Source organism: Medicago sativa, chromosome 2 (genome assembly GCF_051527215.1).
Source record: "Medicago sativa cultivar Bolivia chromosome 2, Bolivia_mono, whole genome shotgun sequence".
Taxonomy (NCBI): domain Eukaryota; kingdom Viridiplantae; phylum Streptophyta; class Magnoliopsida; order Fabales; family Fabaceae; genus Medicago; species Medicago sativa.
The window spans coordinates 39,139,497-39,161,704 of record NC_140750.1 but is presented as its reverse complement, the minus strand read 5'-3'; the positions used below and the strand labels follow the sequence as shown (position 1 = coordinate 39,161,704).

Here is a 22,208-nt window from a genome sequence, read left to right as displayed (position 1 = left end):
GTGACCGCACTAACACTCATTTTGTCAAATTTTTTAAAGAGTGCGTCCACCTTATCAGATAGATGATCAAGGGAATAATTTTCGTACATACCTGCCTCTTTTTTAGAGGGTGAAGGAGAAACAGTAGTGATGTCCCTCTCATTGGTCCACTGATAGTGGTTTTGTGCCATGTCCTCGATCAAAGCATATGCTGTTGTGTAAGTTTTATTCATCAAAGCTCCACCTGCAGCTGCATCAACATTCATTTTTGTGGTATACAAAAGACCATTATAAATAGTGTGAACAATAAGCCACTTCTCCAAACCATGATGGGGGCAAAACCTAAGCATTTCTTTGAAACGTTCTGACACATAGTAAAGAGATTCCCCATCTTTTTGAGTGAATCGTGTGATTTGATCCCTTAATTGAGCAGTTTTAGAATGGGGAAAGAATCAGGCAAGAAAAGCTTGCCTCATTTGGTGCCAAGAAGTGATAGAACCAACTTCCAATGAATGAAACCAAGCACTAGCTTTATCCCTTAAGGAAAAAGGAAAGAGGTGCAGCCTTATGGCCTCTTGGTTTGCCTTCAAGGTTCCACTGAGTCCTAAAAAAGTTGAAATATGAAGATTCGGATCCTCAGCGGGTGATTCGAAAAATTGATTTTGCTGCACTAAGTAAATAAGTGCAGGTTTTATTTCAAAATTGTCATCAACTGTTGGGTACACAATAACAGCGTATGACTCATCTGAAGATGGGATTGCATACTCTCTGAGAGTACGCTCCTCAGCCATATCGTTATTTTATGTGTGTTTCATCCTCTTTCATGGAATAACCTTTCAATCTCAGGAACGAATTCTCTAAGACTTACGGTTCTTCGCATTCAAGAATAAAAAACTCCAAAAGTTGAAGACAAAACGAAAAAGAAAAAGAAAATATTTTTTATTTATATATATATATATTTTTTGACAAATATTTGTGTGTGTGTGTGTATATATATATTTCAGTCTAACCACTATTAAAAAGTTAATCAAATTGCCTAACTCCCTGGCAACGGTGCCAAAAACTTGATGTAGTAAATCCGCAAGTGCACGGTTTACCGATGTAGTAATAAAAAGAGTATTGTTCCGACAGGGATTTGTTGAATTCAATTAACTTCTATGCATGATTAGAAGAAAGTTAAATTATAAAGTTGTGATTTTTAACGGTTTAGAAAATAATAATAAAAAGCGCCTTGGGATTATTGGTTCATCATGGTGACAAATCCTTCACAAACCAAACCCTAAACCTAGAACTTTATGTTGGACCCACTTTCTAAAGACAAGTTTCTCTTAAGCCTATCACATCTCCTTTCGGTTTCAGTGAGTGTGTTCCTCTAGCAACCACGCCTATTCTCATGGTTGATTGCTATTGGAATCCTTGAAGAACGAAACTTTATTTGCCTCAAGGTTTGCTAGACTATTCTCATGTTTTGCAATCCTTGTCTAATTTCACTTGTTCCAATATCAAAACTTCTTCTTTCGATGCTTCGCTTTGATATTTTGGATGATTAATTAACAAGTACTAACCCTCCGTTGTCGCTTTATGAGTTTGATACTTGTTAATTCATTATAAAAACGGTGAAATTAGATTAGAAAGTAGATTTACATAAAATTAGGGTTCGAAGCTTGGTTTGATTAGGATTATGTCATTAGACTCATCCAACAATCCCAAGACAAAGAAGTCTACTCACTCACGTTCATTGTAGACATAGAGAAGAAGAAGAAGAAGAACATAAAATAAAATAAAGTAAATAAAGATGAACTTTTATTCAAAGAAACAATTGTCACTTATTATTTCCAAGAACAAAAGATGATTATACAAGCTAGATGGCTGCACGATTTATAGTCTAACATTGACTTGAGCCCTAAGAAATAAATCACTAAAGTGTTGCACAAGAAACCATGGGATCTAGGTCAGAAATACTAAAATAGGCAGCTTGTCGAAGAAGCAAAAGCAGCAAAAAGACAATATGGGGCGCGCCAGCTTTATATTTTGGTGAAGGATCTTCAAATTCTTTGCACAAGATATTTTTGTATAAGATCTTCATATTTTTGGCACGAATCAGCTCCAATTCTCCTTTCTTTTGCTCCAAGACTCAATCTTTCAAATATTTGTTCCAGAAATAAAATTGCAATTGAAGTAAAATAGCTCTAAAAAGGAAATGAAAACATATTAAATCTAAATAAAATAAACTTAAATATTATATTAAAATCACTAATTATTGACTCATCAGCAACACCAAGGAGCTGCTGCATATCACCATCAAACACTACAAACACTGCATCACCTGGTCCATCACCAACACTAAGCTTGACCTTGAACCTACAACACAAAACAAATCATATACGAAAAAATAAATCACCAAATTTAACATACATAATAATAATAATAATAATAATAATAAACAAATAGATGAAATAATAATAACCTAGGAACCATATGGAAAACATGCTTCACACATCCCTTGCAATAGTAAGCTCCAGAATCAGGGGTAACACTCATGTGACACCTACATGCAGGATACCACCAGTCCTGCCCCTCAACCAAACCCTCAATAGTTGCAAAGACAACAAAAGTGTCATCCTCCTTTAAAGCGTTCAGCTCAGATATTGTCTTTGGTGGATTCAATTCCAAGAAATCCTCTCGAAATGAAGGCCGGACTCGAGGACCAATTGCAGACACATTAGCAGAAGATTCAACTCCATGAATTGCAACACTAAATAACAAATGAAACATATCAAAGACTGAAGTGGTAATGGAAACAATCACAATTAAGTACAACATATAAAGTCAACTCACCCTTCTTTGAACTTGAAAGCCTCTTCCATTGGAGGATTAACCTAGATTCTTGTGGTGTTCATCACATTTTGTATGGACACCTTTTCTGAAAACAAAAATGCAATCAAACCAATACTCTTGCATTTCATGAACACAGAAAATATAAATTGAACAAAACACAAATTAGGAAACCTCAAAATAGTTTAATCTTGGCTAACTGAACGACAACAACCGGCAAACCTTCCACAAATTTTCCCATCATCCTCTGCAGAGAATCAACATAACTACCAAACAAAGCACACTCAACCTTTCCGATGTGCAAATCAATGCAACAAACATCAATAACCACTCTAAACACATAAAAACTGAAAATACAAATTACATATGAACTAACCTATCATCAGTTAACTCAAACACGATCATCTTCGTCACCTTGCCATCCCTCACATACTCACGCTCAGCAGATATGCCAGTCATCAACCCAATAACATCTGCAAAAGAAACAATAACTATGACCTAACATATAACCATAAAAACAATAAAATAGGCCACATCTAACCCACTGCAGCACAACAACAACTCACCAACCAAGTAATCAAAATCAGCAGTGCTGAAGCACACATCAACAATCTTGGTCAGGGATAGACCATGTACCGGAATAAAGGAACTCTCAACCTTCTCAACCTTGGTCTTCATCTAAAAGATCAGCTTGTAAAGATGAGGTGTGGTACGGTAAGCGCCAAACCCTGGAGCAACGGAGAAGTACGACATCTTGTACACCTCCCCTTCCACCAGCTTCTTCTGGAAAACGTACAACAACTGTTTTCTAACAGTGGCATGGATCTTGGAACCCTGTCATAACACCCACAAAAACATTACAATCATGGAAGATACGAAAGATTAAGCACACCATTACCCAACTAAAACCTCAATAAATCAAATTTATTACATACCTTTTCATCAATCAAGACCATCTCCAGGGAATTAGTTTCATCAGGCTGGAGAAACACAGGAACCACCCACATTTGAAGGACACGAACCTTGATCCTCCAATTCTCACGTCCAGGAGGAATGTCAGCCAAACAATCAATTGATTTCTCCATCAGTGATTCAAACCCCAAACTCAATCGAAGAACACATCAAACAAAAGACTCGAGCTTATGTTGATTCAAATCAGAAATTTGACACCTGCTCCAAACGAACCAAAAACACATCCTTATATAGCCTTTACAACTAAGGGGTAAAATAGAGATATCAATGCAATGGGTTAGCCTAGCCACGACATTCTCTGCGATGCATCCACAAGCAGACAAATTCTAGATCTCTCGACATAATACATCCCCAAATTCTCCACGTCACGGGAAAACGCCAAAACTGGAACAAACCATTGAACAAAAAAATCGAGACAAACCAGACAAAGAATCACAGAAGAATTTTAGGGAAGAAGCCACCAATAGAAATCGAATTCAACAGTAAAGAGAGAGACTATTCTCTTTTGTAAGATTTATTGATAAGTTGTCGTTGAACACTTGATTTGATATAAGAATAAATTGTAATAACCTCTCAATGAGAGTTATACCTCCAAGCCCCGACTTAAATGTGTGAATCAATGCACACTATTTTTTTTACACCTTTTTTCAGCTTTCATTTGTTCTAAAGCTATTCACTAATAATCTTCCACATATTTTTCAATTAGGATATTGTATGAACTTTTTTCATTCAAGGAACATTCTTTTCCCCTCTAAGGAGTTGGAGGATTTTTCTTGAAGTTACAAAATTGAAGGAATTCGAAGGAACATATATTAAGTTTAAGGTATCTTGGGCTAGATAGCCGAAGCAGCTACAATATCGTAGAAGAATAGAAGCTTTTGTGTACAAATTTCAAGGATTAGGATTTGGTTGAGAGGGTTAGTTCAAGAATTAGAACCTACTCCTTTGGAAGTTCATTGGGGGTTAATTGCTTGTATAAACCTATAAGCACTTTGTACTTCACTCAAAGTGGAAGACACTAACTTCGACGGATTCATCCACCGAGAGTGGAATTAGACCCATAGCAAGGACGATTGGATTGAACCACTATAAACAACGATTTCAATTCTCTTTATTGTTGAAGTATAATTCATATTCTAATATTAGTTAGTTGTGGATAAATCTAACTATGTTTGTGTTGGATATTTGTATGTTGGCTTCACTTTTGCCTAAAACAAATATTCAAGTGAGATGTTGGACACGATGTTCCAACATCCAGGCATGGTTCAGTTGACCTGCACCTCACCTTGCTTTTCGCACGCATTAATTTATTTAAGGAATCCACGCCTTTATTCTTGTTGGTCAAGCTGCGTGCTTTTAGTACAGAATCAGATTGTTTGTGATTTCCTAAGAATGTGCTATCTACTTAGGAAGGTTTTGGAGGTGATCAGGATGTTCCTATAAATGTGCCTACATATTAGGAGTTTCCTTTTCTGGTTCTGTTGATTGTGAAATGGATCACCGTTTGTTCTGAAGCCCAACAAAGTGTACTGACCCGTATTGCTTCAGTATTTAAACAAGACTGAAAGACCTAAATAATCATTCAAGCCGTCATTTTGAAGAATAGATCATTTAGGGTTTTGAGTCTGTTATTTGTTAGCCTTTCGTGTATCATCTTGATGCATGTTTAGGACTGTGTTTGAGTTGTAATTTGTTCACTACTCTGAAGTTGTGAAGCAAAGAGTTAGGTAGTTTGTAAACTACACCAAAGCTGTGAAGCACGGTTGTTAGTTTTTTTGTTTTTGAAGGTAACTTCATTTGATTGTGTCTGTAAACTGAGAATCACAGGGGCTGTGATTATTTGTAGGGAGTGAGATGAGATCTCAGATCTAGGAGTTCCTAGGTTGAAGTCAGTACGGGGTAGGTCCTAGGTCTTCAGTGCAAACGAGGAGTTTGCTGAGAGCTATTGAATAAGGACTACACTAGTGGATTTCCTTCCTGGCTTGGTAGGCCCCAAAGTAGGTGACGTTGCACAGAACTGGGTTAACAAACTCACTGTGCCTTTTACTTTCCTGTCTATTGTTTTACTTGTGTTTATTTCTTTTAGTTACCTTAATGCTCTAAACATATTGTTCAACATCTGTTTCAGTATAATTGGTGTTGGAACATCACATAGAATATCTTAAGTCTAATGTGTCAGAATTTCAGTTTGTTGGTTAGTTAGTTAGTAACTAACTAGTTAGCTAGTTGTTAATGACTTGTAGTGCAAGTTACTCAACTTAGCCCATAAGTACTTAGTTTTTGTATTCAGTTGACATCTCTAATATCACTCATATATCTCACATTCAATAATAAAGAGTTTTATCATTCCTTTGTAGTTTCCTCTCTAATGTGTGAGTGTGTCGAGATCATTCTGATATCGGTACAAAACGTTCTGAAGTATCCAGAACATTTTGATCTTTCTCTCAATTCTATATGTGCATGTTCTATCAGTAAAATCAGAGCCTCTGGTTCATGATCCATGGGGTTTCAAGCATAGCTTCCGTAAAAAGATTGCAGTTCATTATCAACCAAGCCACAATGCACAATTGGTAATGGTTTATGAAAAGGTTATTAGCACTTGGTTATTGGTACATGTGGTATCAATAATGGCTTTTGAAAAGGCGTTTTCTCAAGTCAAGAATTAGGAAAAGTGGGTAGTGAGGATACAAGAAATCTTTGGTTTACAAAGTTTGTTAGAAAAGATCCAAAGTGGTATCCAAAAAGAGGAATGGAAGGCTTCCTACCAGAAATTCATGAAACGAGATGAAAAAGGCTCTTTTCAAGACCCATGAGAGTGTGGATGAAGTGAATTCAAAAGAAAGAGATAATAAGGCTTTGTTCCCAAAGTGCAAATAAGGCGTGGAAAGCTCAAAGAGGAGTTGTTTCAAGCAAAGCTCAACAAAAAGCTGAAGAAGAAAGAAGTAATTAGGAGAGAAACATAGAGATGGAGGGGAAACAAAATTAAAATCAAGAAATTTTTCCAGAAACCGATTATGAAGAACAAGGCTACAAAGTTTATTATTGTTCATATTTAATTTTAAGTATTGTTCGGTTTTATGAATAATTGCAAGGAGGTTGCAATGTTAAACGAAGAACTCATTAATGGATTAAGTCCTTTTCATGGAGAAAGAAAAAGAACTCTTTTAGGGGTGGACATAAGTAGTTATCGATTGGATCGTAAACCGGTATAAACATAATGTGTGATTATCTCTTCCTTTATTCTCTTTATTTACTTTTCACAAGTTCTTTATGGTTTAACTTTACCTTTTGTTTTCACATTTCAAATAAAGTTAAATAATTTGATAAACTAAAGTTCAAAAACATTGTGGTTCAACCGAACCTATGTCAAATTGACAAAGCTTTAGAATGATAAATTTTTTAAAAATGGGAGGGAAGTTTTTCTACAGCTGGTGCGGTTCTGCAGCAGCTTGTTCTGCTACTGTGTTGAAGCTTCTGCGACTTTGGTGGTTTGTCTAGGAGGACCGTATGTTTTTTGGAGTTTGCTATAAAAGCTTGTGTTGTATTTTGTTGTTTAATTCCTATTCAATTTCAGAGTTAGGAATCTAGGGGTTTTCTATTGAGTTTAGTTTTGGTGGTTAGGTGCCCTCGGTCATAAGGACCTTTTTGTACTCTTTTTTCTCCTTTGCGGGTCATGTACATCTTGTGCTAGCCGTGCTTAATAAAATTTGCTGATTAAAAAAAAAAAAAAAACTCAACCTCCCCTTTCTTGTCTTTTCCATCTCATTCAAGTGGTATTAGAGCCCAATGTCTTTTCTAAGATTGAGCACTTTACCGTGCGAGAGTAAAGATACTTTACAGCTGGAAATCAAAGTAAAATGATTTGATTTTTCATTTTTCTAAAACCAAGTTTATCTTCAAAACTTTTCTTTTTCTTTCAAAACCTGTGGATTAACAAAAATAATTAGAGACAGCTGCATGGGCGACAACCCTCCTTTGCTACCCAAACTCTCTTAACTTTATCCCATTAAAAAATACAAAAAAAAAAATGGCAGAAAGGTAAATTGAATATAATTCTGATTGAGATAACAAAACAGAGGAAAAGGTGAATGAAGTTATATAATAAGAGACTCACAGATACATCAAACAGATTCCAAAATCGGTTGAAAGCCACATAACACAAAATTGTGAGTAAAAGACAAAGGAAGAACAAAAAAAAAAACTCATAACATTATAACATGAGAGCCGGTTTCACAGACGGCCAGAAGCAACCATTCCTAAGCCGGCTAAATCAAATGTAATGAAATTGCCAGCACAATCTTTTCTAACCTCATCCTTTATCCATATCCCTTTAAATTACCCTCTTCATTCATTCCATGACTAAGACGTACGTATAGAAATATATCTCCTTAAAGTTCTTTATTATTTTATTTTTGCACCATTCATCTTTTGTTTTCCATGGCGAAACTATCACAACAACAAACTCAGAAAAACAATGCAAGAAATAACAATAACCTTAAAGCAACAAGTACGGCGGACAACAAAGTGAAAAGAACAAGGAGAAGTGTCCCAAGAGATTCTCCAATTCAACGTAGCTCAATATATAGAGGAGTCACTAGGTTTATACCCTTTTAATAGATAGATAGATTTTCTTTTCATGCATGGAACTTCTCTCAACTAAAATGAGGTGTTTGATTGATCAGGCACAGATGGACAGGACGGTATGAAGCTCATTTGTGGGACAAGAATTGTTGGAATGAATCCCAAAACAAAAAAGGCCGACAAGGTTTATAGCGATATCCATCCATAATATTTACTTACTTTTTTTTTTGTGGTGACCGGGATTTGAACCCTGACCTTACATATTTTATGCATTGTCCATACCAACTGATATTTACTTACTAATGTAGCTATATACACTAGGAGATTAATTATATTGATGAAAGTTTTTTTTACTTGTGGGCATATTCATGATGATCTTCACGGATGATTACATTCAGTCTACCTCGGTACGTAGATATGATTGCATATATTACATTACGTTGTTGCTATATATCCTTTTTTTTTTGTATATATATATATATATATATATATATATATATATATATATATATATATATCCTTTTGTAATTAAAAATTAATTATGGAATGTTTCAGGGGCTTATGACGATGAAGAGGCAGCTGCACATGCGTATGATCTAGCAGCATTGAAATATTGGGGTCCGGATACCATTCTTAACTTTCCGGTACCTATTTCTACTCTTCTACAAGAGTTGCAATGTATATAATATATTAATTTTTCGTTTTTCCTAATTGACAAGCACTACTCGAGAAGTTTGTTTGAGTACTGTTTCTAAATGACAAGTAAAAATCTATCTTATTTGTAACATATTTTGTTAAATATTATTAAAGAGTGTTATAATTTTAAAGAGTGCGTAGTGTTGTAAACTTTGCTAAAGAAAAATTAAACAACATTTTTTTTGGATGTAACTAAACAAGAAATTTATCTCTTAACTGTAGTTATGTACTTACGAGAATCAATTGAGAGAAATGGAGGATCAGTCAAGGGAGGAGTATATTGGATCATTAAGGAGGTAAACATCTACATGCTTCTTGTATAATAATAATAATAATAATTAGGTTTCACAGAATTAATTATTAGTTAGATTTCTTAAAAAAAAATCTTGCAGGAAAAGCAGTGGTTTTTCGCGTGGAGTTTCTAAATACAGGGGTGTCGCAAGGTACGAAAGATGAACACTAATATGTCCGAAATTTTACTACGATGAACTGTATATGTTTAATTAGATTGCTCCTATTACATTGAGAATAACTCGGGTTTTTTTTTTTATAAATAAAATAGATATTATTTCTATTGCATTGAGATTGTTTCTATTTTGAATGAGGTTTGATTTTAATTCAAATTTAACATAATGTTATAAAAAGAATAAAAGGTAATACCATAGTTTAAATAAAGGATAAAATTGAAAGAAAAAGTTAGACAATATATATATATATATATATATATATATATATATATATATATATATATATATTTTGGGAAAAGGAAACTTGCCAAAGAAGCAAGCTCCAAAGAAAGGAATTAATAAAATAATATATATATATATATATATATATATATATATAGATTATTATTATTATCATTATTTTTTATTATTATTATTATTATTATTATTATTATTATTATTATTATTATTATTATTATTATTATTATTATTATTATTATTATTATTATTATTATTATTATTATTATTATTATATGTAATTTGAGACCAATTTTCATGTACATCTGAACTATATCCATGAAAATTTTTTAGAAGACATATTATAAATGAAATACATGATTTTTGAATGACTTTTTCAATTTTGCATTTATCTTTCATTGAACTATTATATTTACAATTTTATCTTTTTTACTTGATTATTTAAATTGTTAATTAAAAAAAGTTAAATCTCATTATAATAGGAATAACACTACATGATATATGTCAATATTGATTTGTTTTTCTATATACAAATTAAGTACAGTAATAAATCATTTCATTAGTAATATTGAACATGTTAATGTCCGTCTTTTTATTAGTAATATATAATCTAAATATATTCTATTTCTTAAATTAACCCAAAAAAAGGGACATCTTATATCTGACTTTTTTTTGTGATCAGAAAACATATCATATCACTTTTATCTTTAGGCAACGAATCATTTAACTTCATGACCTTGGTTTTCTATGCTCAGACACCATCATAACGGAAGGTGGGAGGCTCGTATCGGCAGGGTTTTTGGCAACAAATATCTTTATCTTGGAACATATGGTTAGTTAGATTACATCTCCGATATAATACTTGAAATGATTAGATTTTTTTTAATATACAAAAATAACGATGATATGAATAAATTTTTACTAATTTTGCAGCTACACAAGAAGAAGCTGCCACAGCTTACGACATGGCAGCTATTGAATATCGAGGACTTAATGCTGTTACCAATTTTGACCTCAGCCGCTATATTAAATGGCTTAAGCCTAATCACGACAACAACAACGATATTAACAGAATTAGCACCAAACTTATTGATCCTAACCCAATCTGTGAAACCAATTTTATGCAAAAAATTACTAATCAAGAACAACCAGGACTTAATTTCATCCATGCTCAAGATGAGTCATTAAATAATAATGGAGATGAAGCAGCAATAACACAGCCTCGGCCAGCTGGCACCACGTCAGCATTAGGTCTTTTGCTTCAATCATCAAAGTTTAAAGAGATGATGGAAATGACAAATGCTGCTGATTTGTCCCCAACACCACAAAAATCATACACATTTCCTAATGACATTCAGACCTAAAATCATACACTTTGAGTGTGATATTAATTCTTCCACCACAAAATATGGGGAAGGGGATGATCTGTTCCATGACCTAAACTCTTTTGTGCCCCCTTTATTCGATTCTGATGACTTTGATCTATGCTTAAAGGTCTAGGTAGCTAGTGCTTCAATTTCAACCAGAAACAAAAAAAAAACTCAAGTTGATTATTTATTTTTTTCATTGATTATTTATAACCTAGAATTACTTTCTAGTTTGTGTATATTGAAAATTTAACTGCTGATCTCAAGACATGGGAAAAGGGAAAGAAGAAGAAATCAAGCTTAAGATGAAGACTTGTAAACAAAAAGCTTAAGAAGACGAAGAAGATTGTATTGTTTGGGAAATTGATCTTGAACTGTAGTGAGGTGTAGCAAAATGTTTAATTTATTGTATTTCAAAATAAAATGTTTAGTTTATTTGTTATAGTTGGTAATAAGCATATGCAGAGGTCCCCGTAAACTTAGCTCAGTTGATAAAAACAATGCATAATATATGCAAGGTTCGGGTTCGAACCTCAAACACCACAAAAAAAAAAGTAAGTACTCGCTACTCAATATTATTTTTCAATAATAAGAACTCTTGTATCATCTCTTTTTTTTAATGGCAAAATGTTGTTGTTATGTTAGTTTTTCTCTTTGCTATGACTTAAACCTTGGACGTCCATCTCCTTAACCCTTAGCCCAAACCAGTTGAACCACCTAATCCCCCTTCTTGTATTATCACCATAATATTTTTACAAATAACACAATCAAAGAGATGAAGATTCATCTCATAAGAGAAATAAGCTTGAGAATTTGATAGAAAGGTAAAATCCTTAAAATTAAAATTCATATTGAATAATTGATTAGAAGATAGTAAATTAGTACATGAGAAGCTCTATCCATAAAGTTTGTAAAAAATTAACAAACTATCTATCTAATTACAAACTCTACTAACTAACTACTACCTCACTGTTTAGCTTGAAAAAACAGGGGCTTGAGATGACTTTTCATGTGATGATTAGTTTTCTCAAACATGGCTTGTTCACCCTCGACACAGCCATTGTCCATAACGTAATAGCACAATGGTTTATGAACAGTCATTTCCTCAGTGAAATCTCCCTCGTCTTCAGTGATTTCTGATGTTACGTTGTCATACCCCAATTTTTGACCTAAGATACCACCGACACGCGTCGTTTAATCCTGATCGATCTCTATCTTTTCAGTGAAAAATTCGGCAGAGAGGTATTTTAAAATACCTCATATTTCGTTCCGAGTCGGACCCTCCTTTTTATTTAGTCGTTATTTCCATCTTTTATCTTGTTTAAATCTTTCAAAAAAATCATTTATCTTCTTTAAAATAATTTAATTTTTATTTAAATTAGTCGTTTTTTTACTTTAATTAGTCATTCATTTTTTTAATTAATTATTTCTTCTTTAGATAGGTCCAGAAGTTTGTATAATCATTTTTATTTTATTTTCATATTTCATTATTTCTATTATCATTTTTTATTTCTTCATAAAAGTCCAAAACGGGTCCAAATCCAAACAACAGCCAGGCGTTCATCGGTACCAATCCAGTTCTCAGTCTCATCTGCAAACTTAGAGGAACAGAATCACATTCATCCTTTCTTTCCTCCCCAAGCCACAGGATTTTTGCTCATCCTCAACAAACCCTAACAATCCAAACCTGTCACTATAAAACCAGACGCCAATTCATCTGCAAAGGGGCCAATTTTCAACACAAAATTCATATCAGCCGCAATTCACAAACAATTTTCTTTCACAACCTGTAACACGCACAAAAGCCAGTATTCATAGAAAAAACCCAATTTTACAACAACTTTAACACACATCTCATAAACCAGCAAGCAATAATCACATCACCACAATACAATCTTACGCACAAAATTCCAGTACCCATCATCAATCGAACTGTCGTAACCACACAACCCACACAAACGAAACAAACACAGGGACCAGGCTGAATCAAGCTGTCATAGCCACTACACCAGCAACACATTTTTTTTCCCATCTAAACAACCAAACCCCAAGCACACTGTTCGGACCACAACGTTCACGAACCGACCGTAACCCGAACGGTAAACCGTTTCACAAATCCAGCAGTACGTACCAGATCGTGAGTGCAACGAAACCAACAGCAAGGCACACCGTCACTAACAACAACATCACTCAAAGGAAGCCGTACAAGAACAGGATCCTACAATCCGACCCAAGTCTGACGGAAGCACTACAAAAGGGTATATCATTTTTTTTTCTTCTTCTCATTGTTGTAGATGTAGGGGCTGTTGATATAGTTTAGGGAATTTTGATTTGAATTTTGTAATTAAGAATAGGAGAAGAAGTAGTAACAAAAAAAAGAAGAAGAAGGGATTTAGGGGAAACGAAATAAATCGTAAAATAAAACAAGAAGAACAATTAAGGAGAGAGAAGAGAGAGCTTAGGAAAATGATAGAGAAGAGAGAGAAAGATATTTGAGAAATGAAGGTTTTCTCTCTTACAAGCACTTATATAGACCGCTCCATTCTTTTGTTTGATGGTGCACCGCATCAGCGTGTACCCACGCGCCTTGCCCCCTTGATTGTTGATCAACAGTCTGTGTTCCTCCGTTGTGATTAAATCCAGGCCGTCTGATCAATCAGACGGCCCATTGCCAACCCATTAATATTATGCACTTAATAACCCACCCAGACCTTTTTAAACTGACCCGCTTGTAATAAACCGACCCAATTCGGTCCCTCTTTAAGCCCAGTCTTGTCTTTTACTGTCTGCACCCCCATTTTATTTCCTGCACCTCTATGCATCATTTTTTTTTTTAATTTTTATTCATGCATTTAATCTTTCTTGCATTTTTAGTTTCTTAAATTAGGTTGCATATGCATTACTCATTTACTTATTTATTTGTGTATATTTCATTTTATGTCATTTATTGTCTATTACGTGAAATTTAGATTGCATATTAGGTTTAGATGCAAATAATTCATGCATTTCTTAGTTTAGTTTTAGCATTGCATATTTTAATTTAGTCTTTTTTATTCATTGTATATAACTTAGAATGTGATTAGGCTTTAATGTAATTTAATTTATTTTTTGCGTGGAACTTAGAATGTAAATATAGGCTTAATGTAATTTATTTATTTTCTCGCAGACCATAGAATGTATAATAGGTTTTTTTGTAATAGCTTAGGTGCATGTGTGCGTGAGTGGGTTTATGTTTACTTTTATACTTGGTAGTTTAGGTAAAGGCCCTTGTGGTTGTCCAACGCTACCATGAGGTCCCTACGCTTTTATTTCTTCATGCTCCGTTAGTTTAATTTTTATTCTAATTATTCAAAAAAAAACAAAACATGCAAATAACCAAAAAGCCACAAAAATATTTTCTAAATAAACCTTGATCCTAAATCAAGTGACCATTTTTCTATTTCTTTCTTAATCAAATTTCAATCCATTTAATTTTACTTTGAGTAATTTTTCTTTTAATATAAAATACAAACCAATTCATTTTGCTACTTGGCTTTTCATTTTAAAACCTTTTTCAAAACTAATAAAAAATACACAACCAATCAAACGTCAATTTTTACCACGAACTACGTGATTTTGATCCCTCACAGGTACGTAGGCAGAGGACTCGTCCTCTCAAATCAATAAAATGTAGATAAACTAGGTCTCCTTTCTTTTATCATTTCAAACTCCATTTTTTTTCAAAACAAGCAAGTTATAACACATTAATTAAATGAAACCAAGAGGTTCTCGTAGAGTACTACGGACATAAAGGGTGCTAACACCTTCCCTTTATGTAACTAACCCCCGAACCCTAAATCTTTTCAAAATGTGGGTTGTTTGAACTTTTTTCCCCTTTTCTCAAAAAATTAAATGTTCAGTCGTGAAATAATAAAGTGAGTCAAAAGCTAATCAAATAGCCTTGATTTCCAAAAAATGACGCGACAGAAATGGCGACTTCACTGGGGAACCCCCTAAGAGGGTTGAGCCTAACTTGGCTTTATTTAATTCTTTATGCTATAACTTGCTTAAAATAAAATCAAAAAATAAAAGATGGAAATATGTGTATGTATATTCTCTCCTTCTTCTTTATTTTAACGTGAGTGGTGAGATAAGTCCTACACCCGGACTTGAGGGAAATTAAGATAGGAACGGGTATAATCATAGTTTCCATGCCAAGAGTACTCTTCGGTATTGGTACATGTGATAACCCACTCAATGGAGGGATTTTGGAGGTATACTTTTGTCGTCGTGAGTACTCGCGTATGGCATGTTACTTTCAAGCGACCGTCGAAGTTGAGAACCTTTAGTCACCTTTAACCCATCTTGGCCTTTTAGGACGTAGTGCGGTGGCTAGTCGAGAGTACTCTCGTATTGGTCGACACGCGATACTACACCCAAACGAGACTAACCTACGAATATTGTTGGAACGAGAGTACTCTCGTCACCTAACAAATATTCGAAAGTGATTGAAAACTTTGGGAACTTGGTAGAACCCTTGTTACAAGTGCAAATGAAAACCTTAGTCCTTACCAAATGGCGTTGTTATCCCTAAGCTCCAACATTGTATACCTAACCTTACCATGCATACATGCATTCATTCATAAAAACTTTTTCTCATCAAAACATCAAAGCACTTAAACATCAGAGGTATGGACCTTGTAAAGAGGGACATCAAGGAATACAATTTCAAAAGTCTCAAATTAGACCTTCTTTTTGTCGAGGACTTTGTCTTTGGCATTGCTTTTGAGGGAACTATTTTCAACATTTCAAATTATCAAATGAAACAATATTCCTTATGATGTTTACAATTACTTTGACAAGTCCTTCAAAAAAAAGTGCCTATTTTTGCATAATCACCTTGCATCATTTTGCATTTTCTCAATTCCGAGTCTCACAAGTTTTCCTTTTTCAATAAAGGACCAACCCATCTCAAAAGAGTCATGGCGTCCTCGTCCGAAACCAACTCGCATTTACAACACTCGAGCAATCATAAAGAGAAGATGGATTTTCTTGAGCAAGAAAATCAAGTGCTCCGTGAAGAAGTGGCAGTCATGCAGACTAAGATGGACGAAATAACTGAATTGATGAAAACACTAGCAGCTGCACAGAATCAACCACCACCTCCTCCTATCAGGACTCAAGCCGAAACTGTTTCTACTGGCCCTGAATGGACATTTTGTGTCGATACTCTGAAGTACTCTACACCACGATGTACCATGCCATGGTTCCCTCCTCTGTCTGCTGGCGAAGTACTTCGTCCCATTGTTTGTGAAGCTCATATGCCTACTTTTCAACGTGCGACTCATGTTCTTCAGCAAGTTACGACGTTTCCTCCAGCTGCTGTGACCTACTCAGTGTAACAGCCCGATTTTTCGCTAGATTTATTTTAGTATTTAATTAATTTATTTATGTTTGTTATATGTGCTCATATGTGATTATTTGCCTTCTTGTGTATTTTTGGTCGGGAATTGTAGAATTCGGTATTAGAAGGGTATTTAAGTCATTTTGGACTTAGGGGTATTTTGGTCATTTTGAGAGTAGGGGTAATTTTGTAATTTTGCTGAGGATTATTTTTAGTGCTTAGTGAGAGTTGCTATTTTACTAAGTGCTAGGGAGTGGTAGTGATTTATTTTATTACCGGTAGGTGACCGTTAGTATTACATTTTACCGTTAAGTGAGTAGTAACATTTTTGGGTTAGAATAGAAATGGGTTAGGCCCATTAAGGTGTTGTGAGTTGAGCCCAATTAGATGGAACCTATATAAGCTCTAGTTGGTAGAGGGAATAGGGTTTTGCCAACATTTTCATTTTCAATTGAGAAGAGATAGAGATAGAGATAGAGAGAAGACAAGGGTTTGAAGAGGAGATCTAGAGAAGGCTAGAGGGAGGTCAAGCTTCAAGGATTGGAGCTAGGATTGGAGCTAAAGTGAAGCCTTAGTGTTGATTGTGAAGAATTGAGGTAAGGGGGTTAGGCTTTAATCATAATCCTTTAGTTTAATTCTACCCTAATTCTTTGCATAATTGTGGTTAAGTGCTTAATTTGATTTTGGTTGTAGAATTTCGTGCTTAATTTTGTTGACATGATTATATGCATGAATTGAATGTTAATTGTGTTGTTGTTGTTGAATTTGTATGTCAAAATGGGTAGATATGAACATGATATGTTTTTGTATGAAATTGATGATGAATGAAGTTGTGGTTGTTGAATTGTTGATGAATTCATGTTCAAATTTTGTTGTTGTTGTCTTAACATATGTTATTGATGAATTGATGCAATGGGTATCATTGAAATGATGAATTATGATGAGATTTGTTGTTGTTGTTCAAATTGGTGAAGTTTGTGTTAAGGTGTTCATGTGAAGGACCCAAATGAACTTTTGAAATATGAGGTTGTTGGCTGTGTTTTTGATATTGTTGGATGAATTAGACTTGGTAGAATTTCTGTTTTCATATTGTGATTGTGTTAGTCGAGTTGTTTGGGAGAAAACGGGTTTTTCGTGTGAAATGTCGGTGTTTAAACGTTTTTGCAAAAGAAATGATTATGTGAGGTTTGGGAGAAATGATTTTGGGATGGTTGAAACTTGAATTTTCTGTAGATTATGATAGAGCTAAGTGTCAGGAGCGTATAGGCGAAAACGGCGTCGAAAACGGATTAACGGTTTGATTTTTATGCGCGAAATCGTGAAGGTTGAAAATCTGCTACTGTTCAGGAGCGCTACTGATCAGAAGCTGATCCTGATCAGAAGCTGACCCAGATCAGAAGCTGACCCAGATCAGAAGCTGATCCAGATCAGAAGCCAGCACTCCTGTTTTGTGTTCTTTCGTCTTTTTCTCACATTTCTGTTTTGATTTGGCTTTTGACGTAAACATGAAAGTTGTAGATAATTTTGTTAGCATTCCAGAGGCTTTGGTTTGACTTGAAAATGATTTTTGGTTTGTGAGTTATGAGGAAAATACTCCAAGGAGGTCTTAGAGAAATTTTACGAAAATTCCGCATAACTATTTCTAAGTCAACCCAAACTTTATGGAATGTTTCTTAACTTTAAATTTATGTTCTCTAATTTCAATTAAGGTGTTTAATGGTATTTAAACTATGATGTGATGGATCAAACTTGTTTTGATTTGAAAATTGAAATTTCTTGAAAAGTGATAAAGAGAGACGAATTTTGTGATTTTCATGATTTCGTCGCATTTGGCCGGTGAAACGTAATTGTATCCTCTACTGTACTTATAAGTAGCCTAGGGTATACTTAGTTGAGGCATTGAATCTTGTTTACTTGGTTTTGGTTTAATTGCTTCAATTATTTTAAAATGGTGAAACTAGAGACGAACTTGTCGAAAATAATCTTGAAGTCCAATTACTTGGCAAATCTTTCATGAATGGTTTTATAAGATTAATTGAGGATATGTGGATGATTGTTAGGTGTTGAATATGATGTTTATCATAATGTGTTGTATTTTCTCCATTAATTGAATTGTGAGAAATGGTAAGGAGTTGTTGAACTATATGATATAGTTGATGTTGATGTATGTTGATAATTATGATGATGATGATGTTGTTGTTTGTTGATGAATATGATGATGATTATGTTGTTGATGGTGTGGTGATGACTCTTATATGAATTATGATTGTTGAATGTGTGGACATGTATACTTGATAATGCAATTGTTGTTGAGATGGTCAATGTAATTGGAGGTGTACTTTTACATTGTCGTTGTTATGTTGAAGTTGTGCATTATCGGGTTGTTGTTGTATGTCCATGCATCATGATCATATTGAGTCATATGTTGAAATGTAAAAGGAGGTGTACTTTTACATAGTTGTTGTAAGAGGAGGTGTACTTTTACATGTAAGAGGGGGTGTACTCTTACATAGATGTGCGGTTGGCATCTAATGACTGGTGTTGCGGTACCACATGCATATATGTGTCGAGTATAGGCGCATTGCATGTTGAAATGTTATCTTGTTGTTGCATATGAATGGTGATTGTTGATGATAAGTGTGTTTGATGAATACATACTTGTGACATCTGGAATTTAATGGTTGATGAGTTGTGACATAATTGAATATGTGACTTTATGAATTTGTGTATTGGTGAAATTGGGTGAATGTCATGATTGTGTGGATTGGTGTATATGTACATGGGTGAATTTTGTTGATGGTTGTGAATAATTGAACTATGTTCTAATTGCATGTCTCACTTGCTTGTACTTATACACTTGGTGAACCTATTTGATGATCGTTACTTTGATAATAATGATAAGGTGACAATTGTATATGTATATCCATATGATGTGGTGATTTCTTTGATAATGATGAATTGTACTTGTTGAGTTAAGCATGCTAGATGAGTAATGAGGTGAGTAATATTTTCATTGATTGATGATGATAAATGATGAACTCTTGTTGTTGACTTGATTAAAGATTAGATATGTCTTTTATGCTATGATGATAATGTGATAGCTTGAGGTGGAAGAAATGGGGGATAATAATCACATGATTTTAGTATTCTAGGAGGGATGGTTATGTATATGTGATATGTATGAATCCTTGAATACTATGTTTTTATCTGTTGATTATGATTAATGTAATGCTTACCCCCAGTGGTTTCGACCGTCTACCTGTCTGTATGGATGGGTAGACGTTGTGCAGGATTAGTCGCTTGGTGAGTTGCTTGGTGGATGTTTGGATAGCGGGAGCTAGCCTCCGTTATCATTTTGGCGCAGTAGTCTAGGGCTCTGATTAGGTTGAGTCGGTGTCCTAGTCTTGTTAGATTATTTTGTTTTGGAGATGTACTCATTGTTGAGTTTTGGAGAATATTATGTTGATGTTATTTGACCATGGCATATGTATTGATGGAGATATATGTTTGTATTCCGCTGTGACTGTTGAGATATTACTATATATGCATGCTGGTTGTTGTTTAGGTGAGACGTAGCGTCTATTTCTTGAATATTTGTTATATTCGCGTGTTTTATCGCTTTAATAGAAATATGGTGTTACACTCAGCACCTGCCGTCCATACTATCCCAAAAGAAGAGGAACCCATCTTCCACTCAGGGAGTGTGGAGGCATATGATAGGGTGGATGAGCTACAAGAAAAATATGATGAAATGCAACGAGAATTGAGAGCTCTCCATGGGAAGAAAGTGTTTGGGAAGACTGCTTATGATCTCTGTTTGGTGCCGAACGTCCAGATACCCCACAAGTTCAAGGTCCCAGATTTCGAGAAGTATAAAGGGAACTCCTGTCCTGAGGAACATCTAACAATGTATGTGAGAAAGATGTATGCCTATGCTAAGGATGATCCGGTCCTTATCTATTTCTTTCAAGAAAGTTTGGCTAGTCCTGCCTCAAAGTGGTACATGAATCTAGACAAAACAAAGATTCGAACATTCCGTGATCTGTGTGATGCTTTTGTAGAGAAATACAGTTACAATGTGGATATGGCCCCAGACCGAAGCGATCTTCAGGCTATGACGCAGGGAGACAAAGAAACATTCAAGGAATATGCTCAGCGGTGGAGAAATATCGCTGCCCAAGTCAGCCCACATGTTGAAGGGTAGGAGATGACCAAACTTTTCTTAAAAACTCTCAATCAGTTCTATTATGTGAATATGGCCGGAAGTACGCCCAAGAACTTTGCTGAGATGGTTGATATGGGTGTACAGTTGGAAGAAGGAGTACGAGAAGGACGATTGATCAAAGAAAGTATTCCCGCTAGTAGTTCGAAAATGAAAGAGCAGGAGGTTAGTATGGTGAAAGAACACCTTCAGCCACAATATCCTCAGCAACCGTATCAGCAACAGCAGCCTCGACAACAGGCCTCAAGGGCACAATTTGCCCCAATTCCCATGAAATATGTGGTTTTGCTTCCACAGTTGCTCGAAAAGAATCTAGTCCAGACCAAGTCGCCTCCTCCGGTGCCAGCAAGACTGCCAGCATGGTATAGACCTGATCTTTTCTGTAACTTCCATCAAGGGGCACTTGGCCATGATATTGAACATTGTAATGCACTGAAGAAAGAAGTCTAGAATTTGATCCGGACCAACCGCCTGACTTTCTAAGTCTTGACCCCAAATGTGCAAGCCAATCTACTACTAGATCATGGTGTCTGATGTTGCAACACAAAGAAGGATTAGCTGCAATTGAGTCGATGTTGATGTTTTCTTCCGCTACTCGATTTGTTTAAATGATATGTTTATTGTTTACTGCTTTTCAAAAAAAATCCTTTCGTTCCGCCCGAGACGAAAGTGAACTTGTGTAGGGCATTTTGCTTCTTGCATTGTCATCATTAATAAAAAAGTCGTTTAGATCCCGACTTTGTTTTTATTTTGTGCTTTTTTCTGGAAAAAATGGTAATACAAAAAACCAAAAAATAAAATCATTCTCAAATATCTGCATAATCATAACTTATACTTACTTGTCAAAATTAATAATCAAATCATGCATTAATAAACCCGTTGAACACATTAATCATGTACTCTCTTCCAATTGTGAGTTCTCTGTGTCCGAAGCTGAAGAAGGAAAATGAAGAGATTCCCGACGAGGTCTCTCACATATTGGGGCATCTTAGCCATTGAAGCTGCAAACAAAATATCAAGGAGATTGTCCAGAAGATGACATTCGATTACAAAGACGGGCTTGGGGTGCTACCATTCGCTTTGCTCAGATATCATACTTCAGTACACATTTCAACAGGGACAACCCCCCCTCCTTCCCCAGTATGCAACATGAAGTTCGTGCTTCCCGTGGAGGTCAAAGTCCCGTCAATAGGAATTCTGCTGAAATCTCAGCTTGGTTGAACTTTAAATGCATGACGACCTTATAACTTGAAACAAACTTCCAACAAGAAGGTTGGTCTCCTTGAAATTCAAGAAGGAGACTTTGTGCCCAAAAAGGTACTATCTTTTCAACCAGACTCCAAGGGCAAGTGGACGCCTAACTATGAAGTCCCATGTGCAATGACTTTTGTGACTACGGCTGGTGACAAATTTACACGTCCTATGAATGCTGATGCAGTCAAGAAATACTCTGTCAAAATAAAAGCTCG

The 22,208-nt window shown here is 35.0% G+C and overlaps 1 protein-coding gene, 1 non-coding gene and 1 pseudogene across 3 annotated transcripts; all 3 read left to right on the top strand.

The window, feature by feature from the left end:
* Positions 1-300: 300 nt before the first annotated feature.
* On the top strand, positions 301-407 carry LOC146946798 (small nucleolar RNA R71). Its single transcript, XR_015029532.1, has one exon. It is a non-coding gene; the product is annotated as a small nucleolar RNA R71 (small nucleolar RNA).
* A 7,650-nt stretch (positions 408-8,057) lies between these two features.
* On the top strand, positions 8,058-11,572 carry LOC146946797 (AP2-like ethylene-responsive transcription factor At1g16060; annotated as a pseudogene). The gene is made up of 8 exons (XR_015026810.1): positions 8,058-8,384; positions 8,469-8,551; positions 8,766-8,774; positions 8,923-9,011; positions 9,286-9,359; positions 9,456-9,506; positions 10,523-10,599; positions 10,701-11,572. The product of XR_015026810.1 is annotated as an AP2-like ethylene-responsive transcription factor At1g16060 (transcript).
* Positions 11,573-20,148: 8,576 nt separating this feature from the next.
* On the top strand, positions 20,149-20,721 carry LOC146946796 (uncharacterized). Its single transcript, XM_085748309.1, has one exon. It carries the CDS (start codon positions 20,149-20,151, stop codon positions 20,719-20,721), a length of 573 nt encoding a protein of 190 aa, XP_085604435.1.
* Positions 20,722-22,208: the final 1,487 nt, after the last annotated feature.

Excerpts from the sequence above, each read along its gene's own strand:
- LOC146946796 (XM_085748309.1), top strand. The coding sequence starts at position 20,149 with ATGGTGTTACACTCAGCACCTGCCGTCCATACTATCCCAAAAGAAGAG.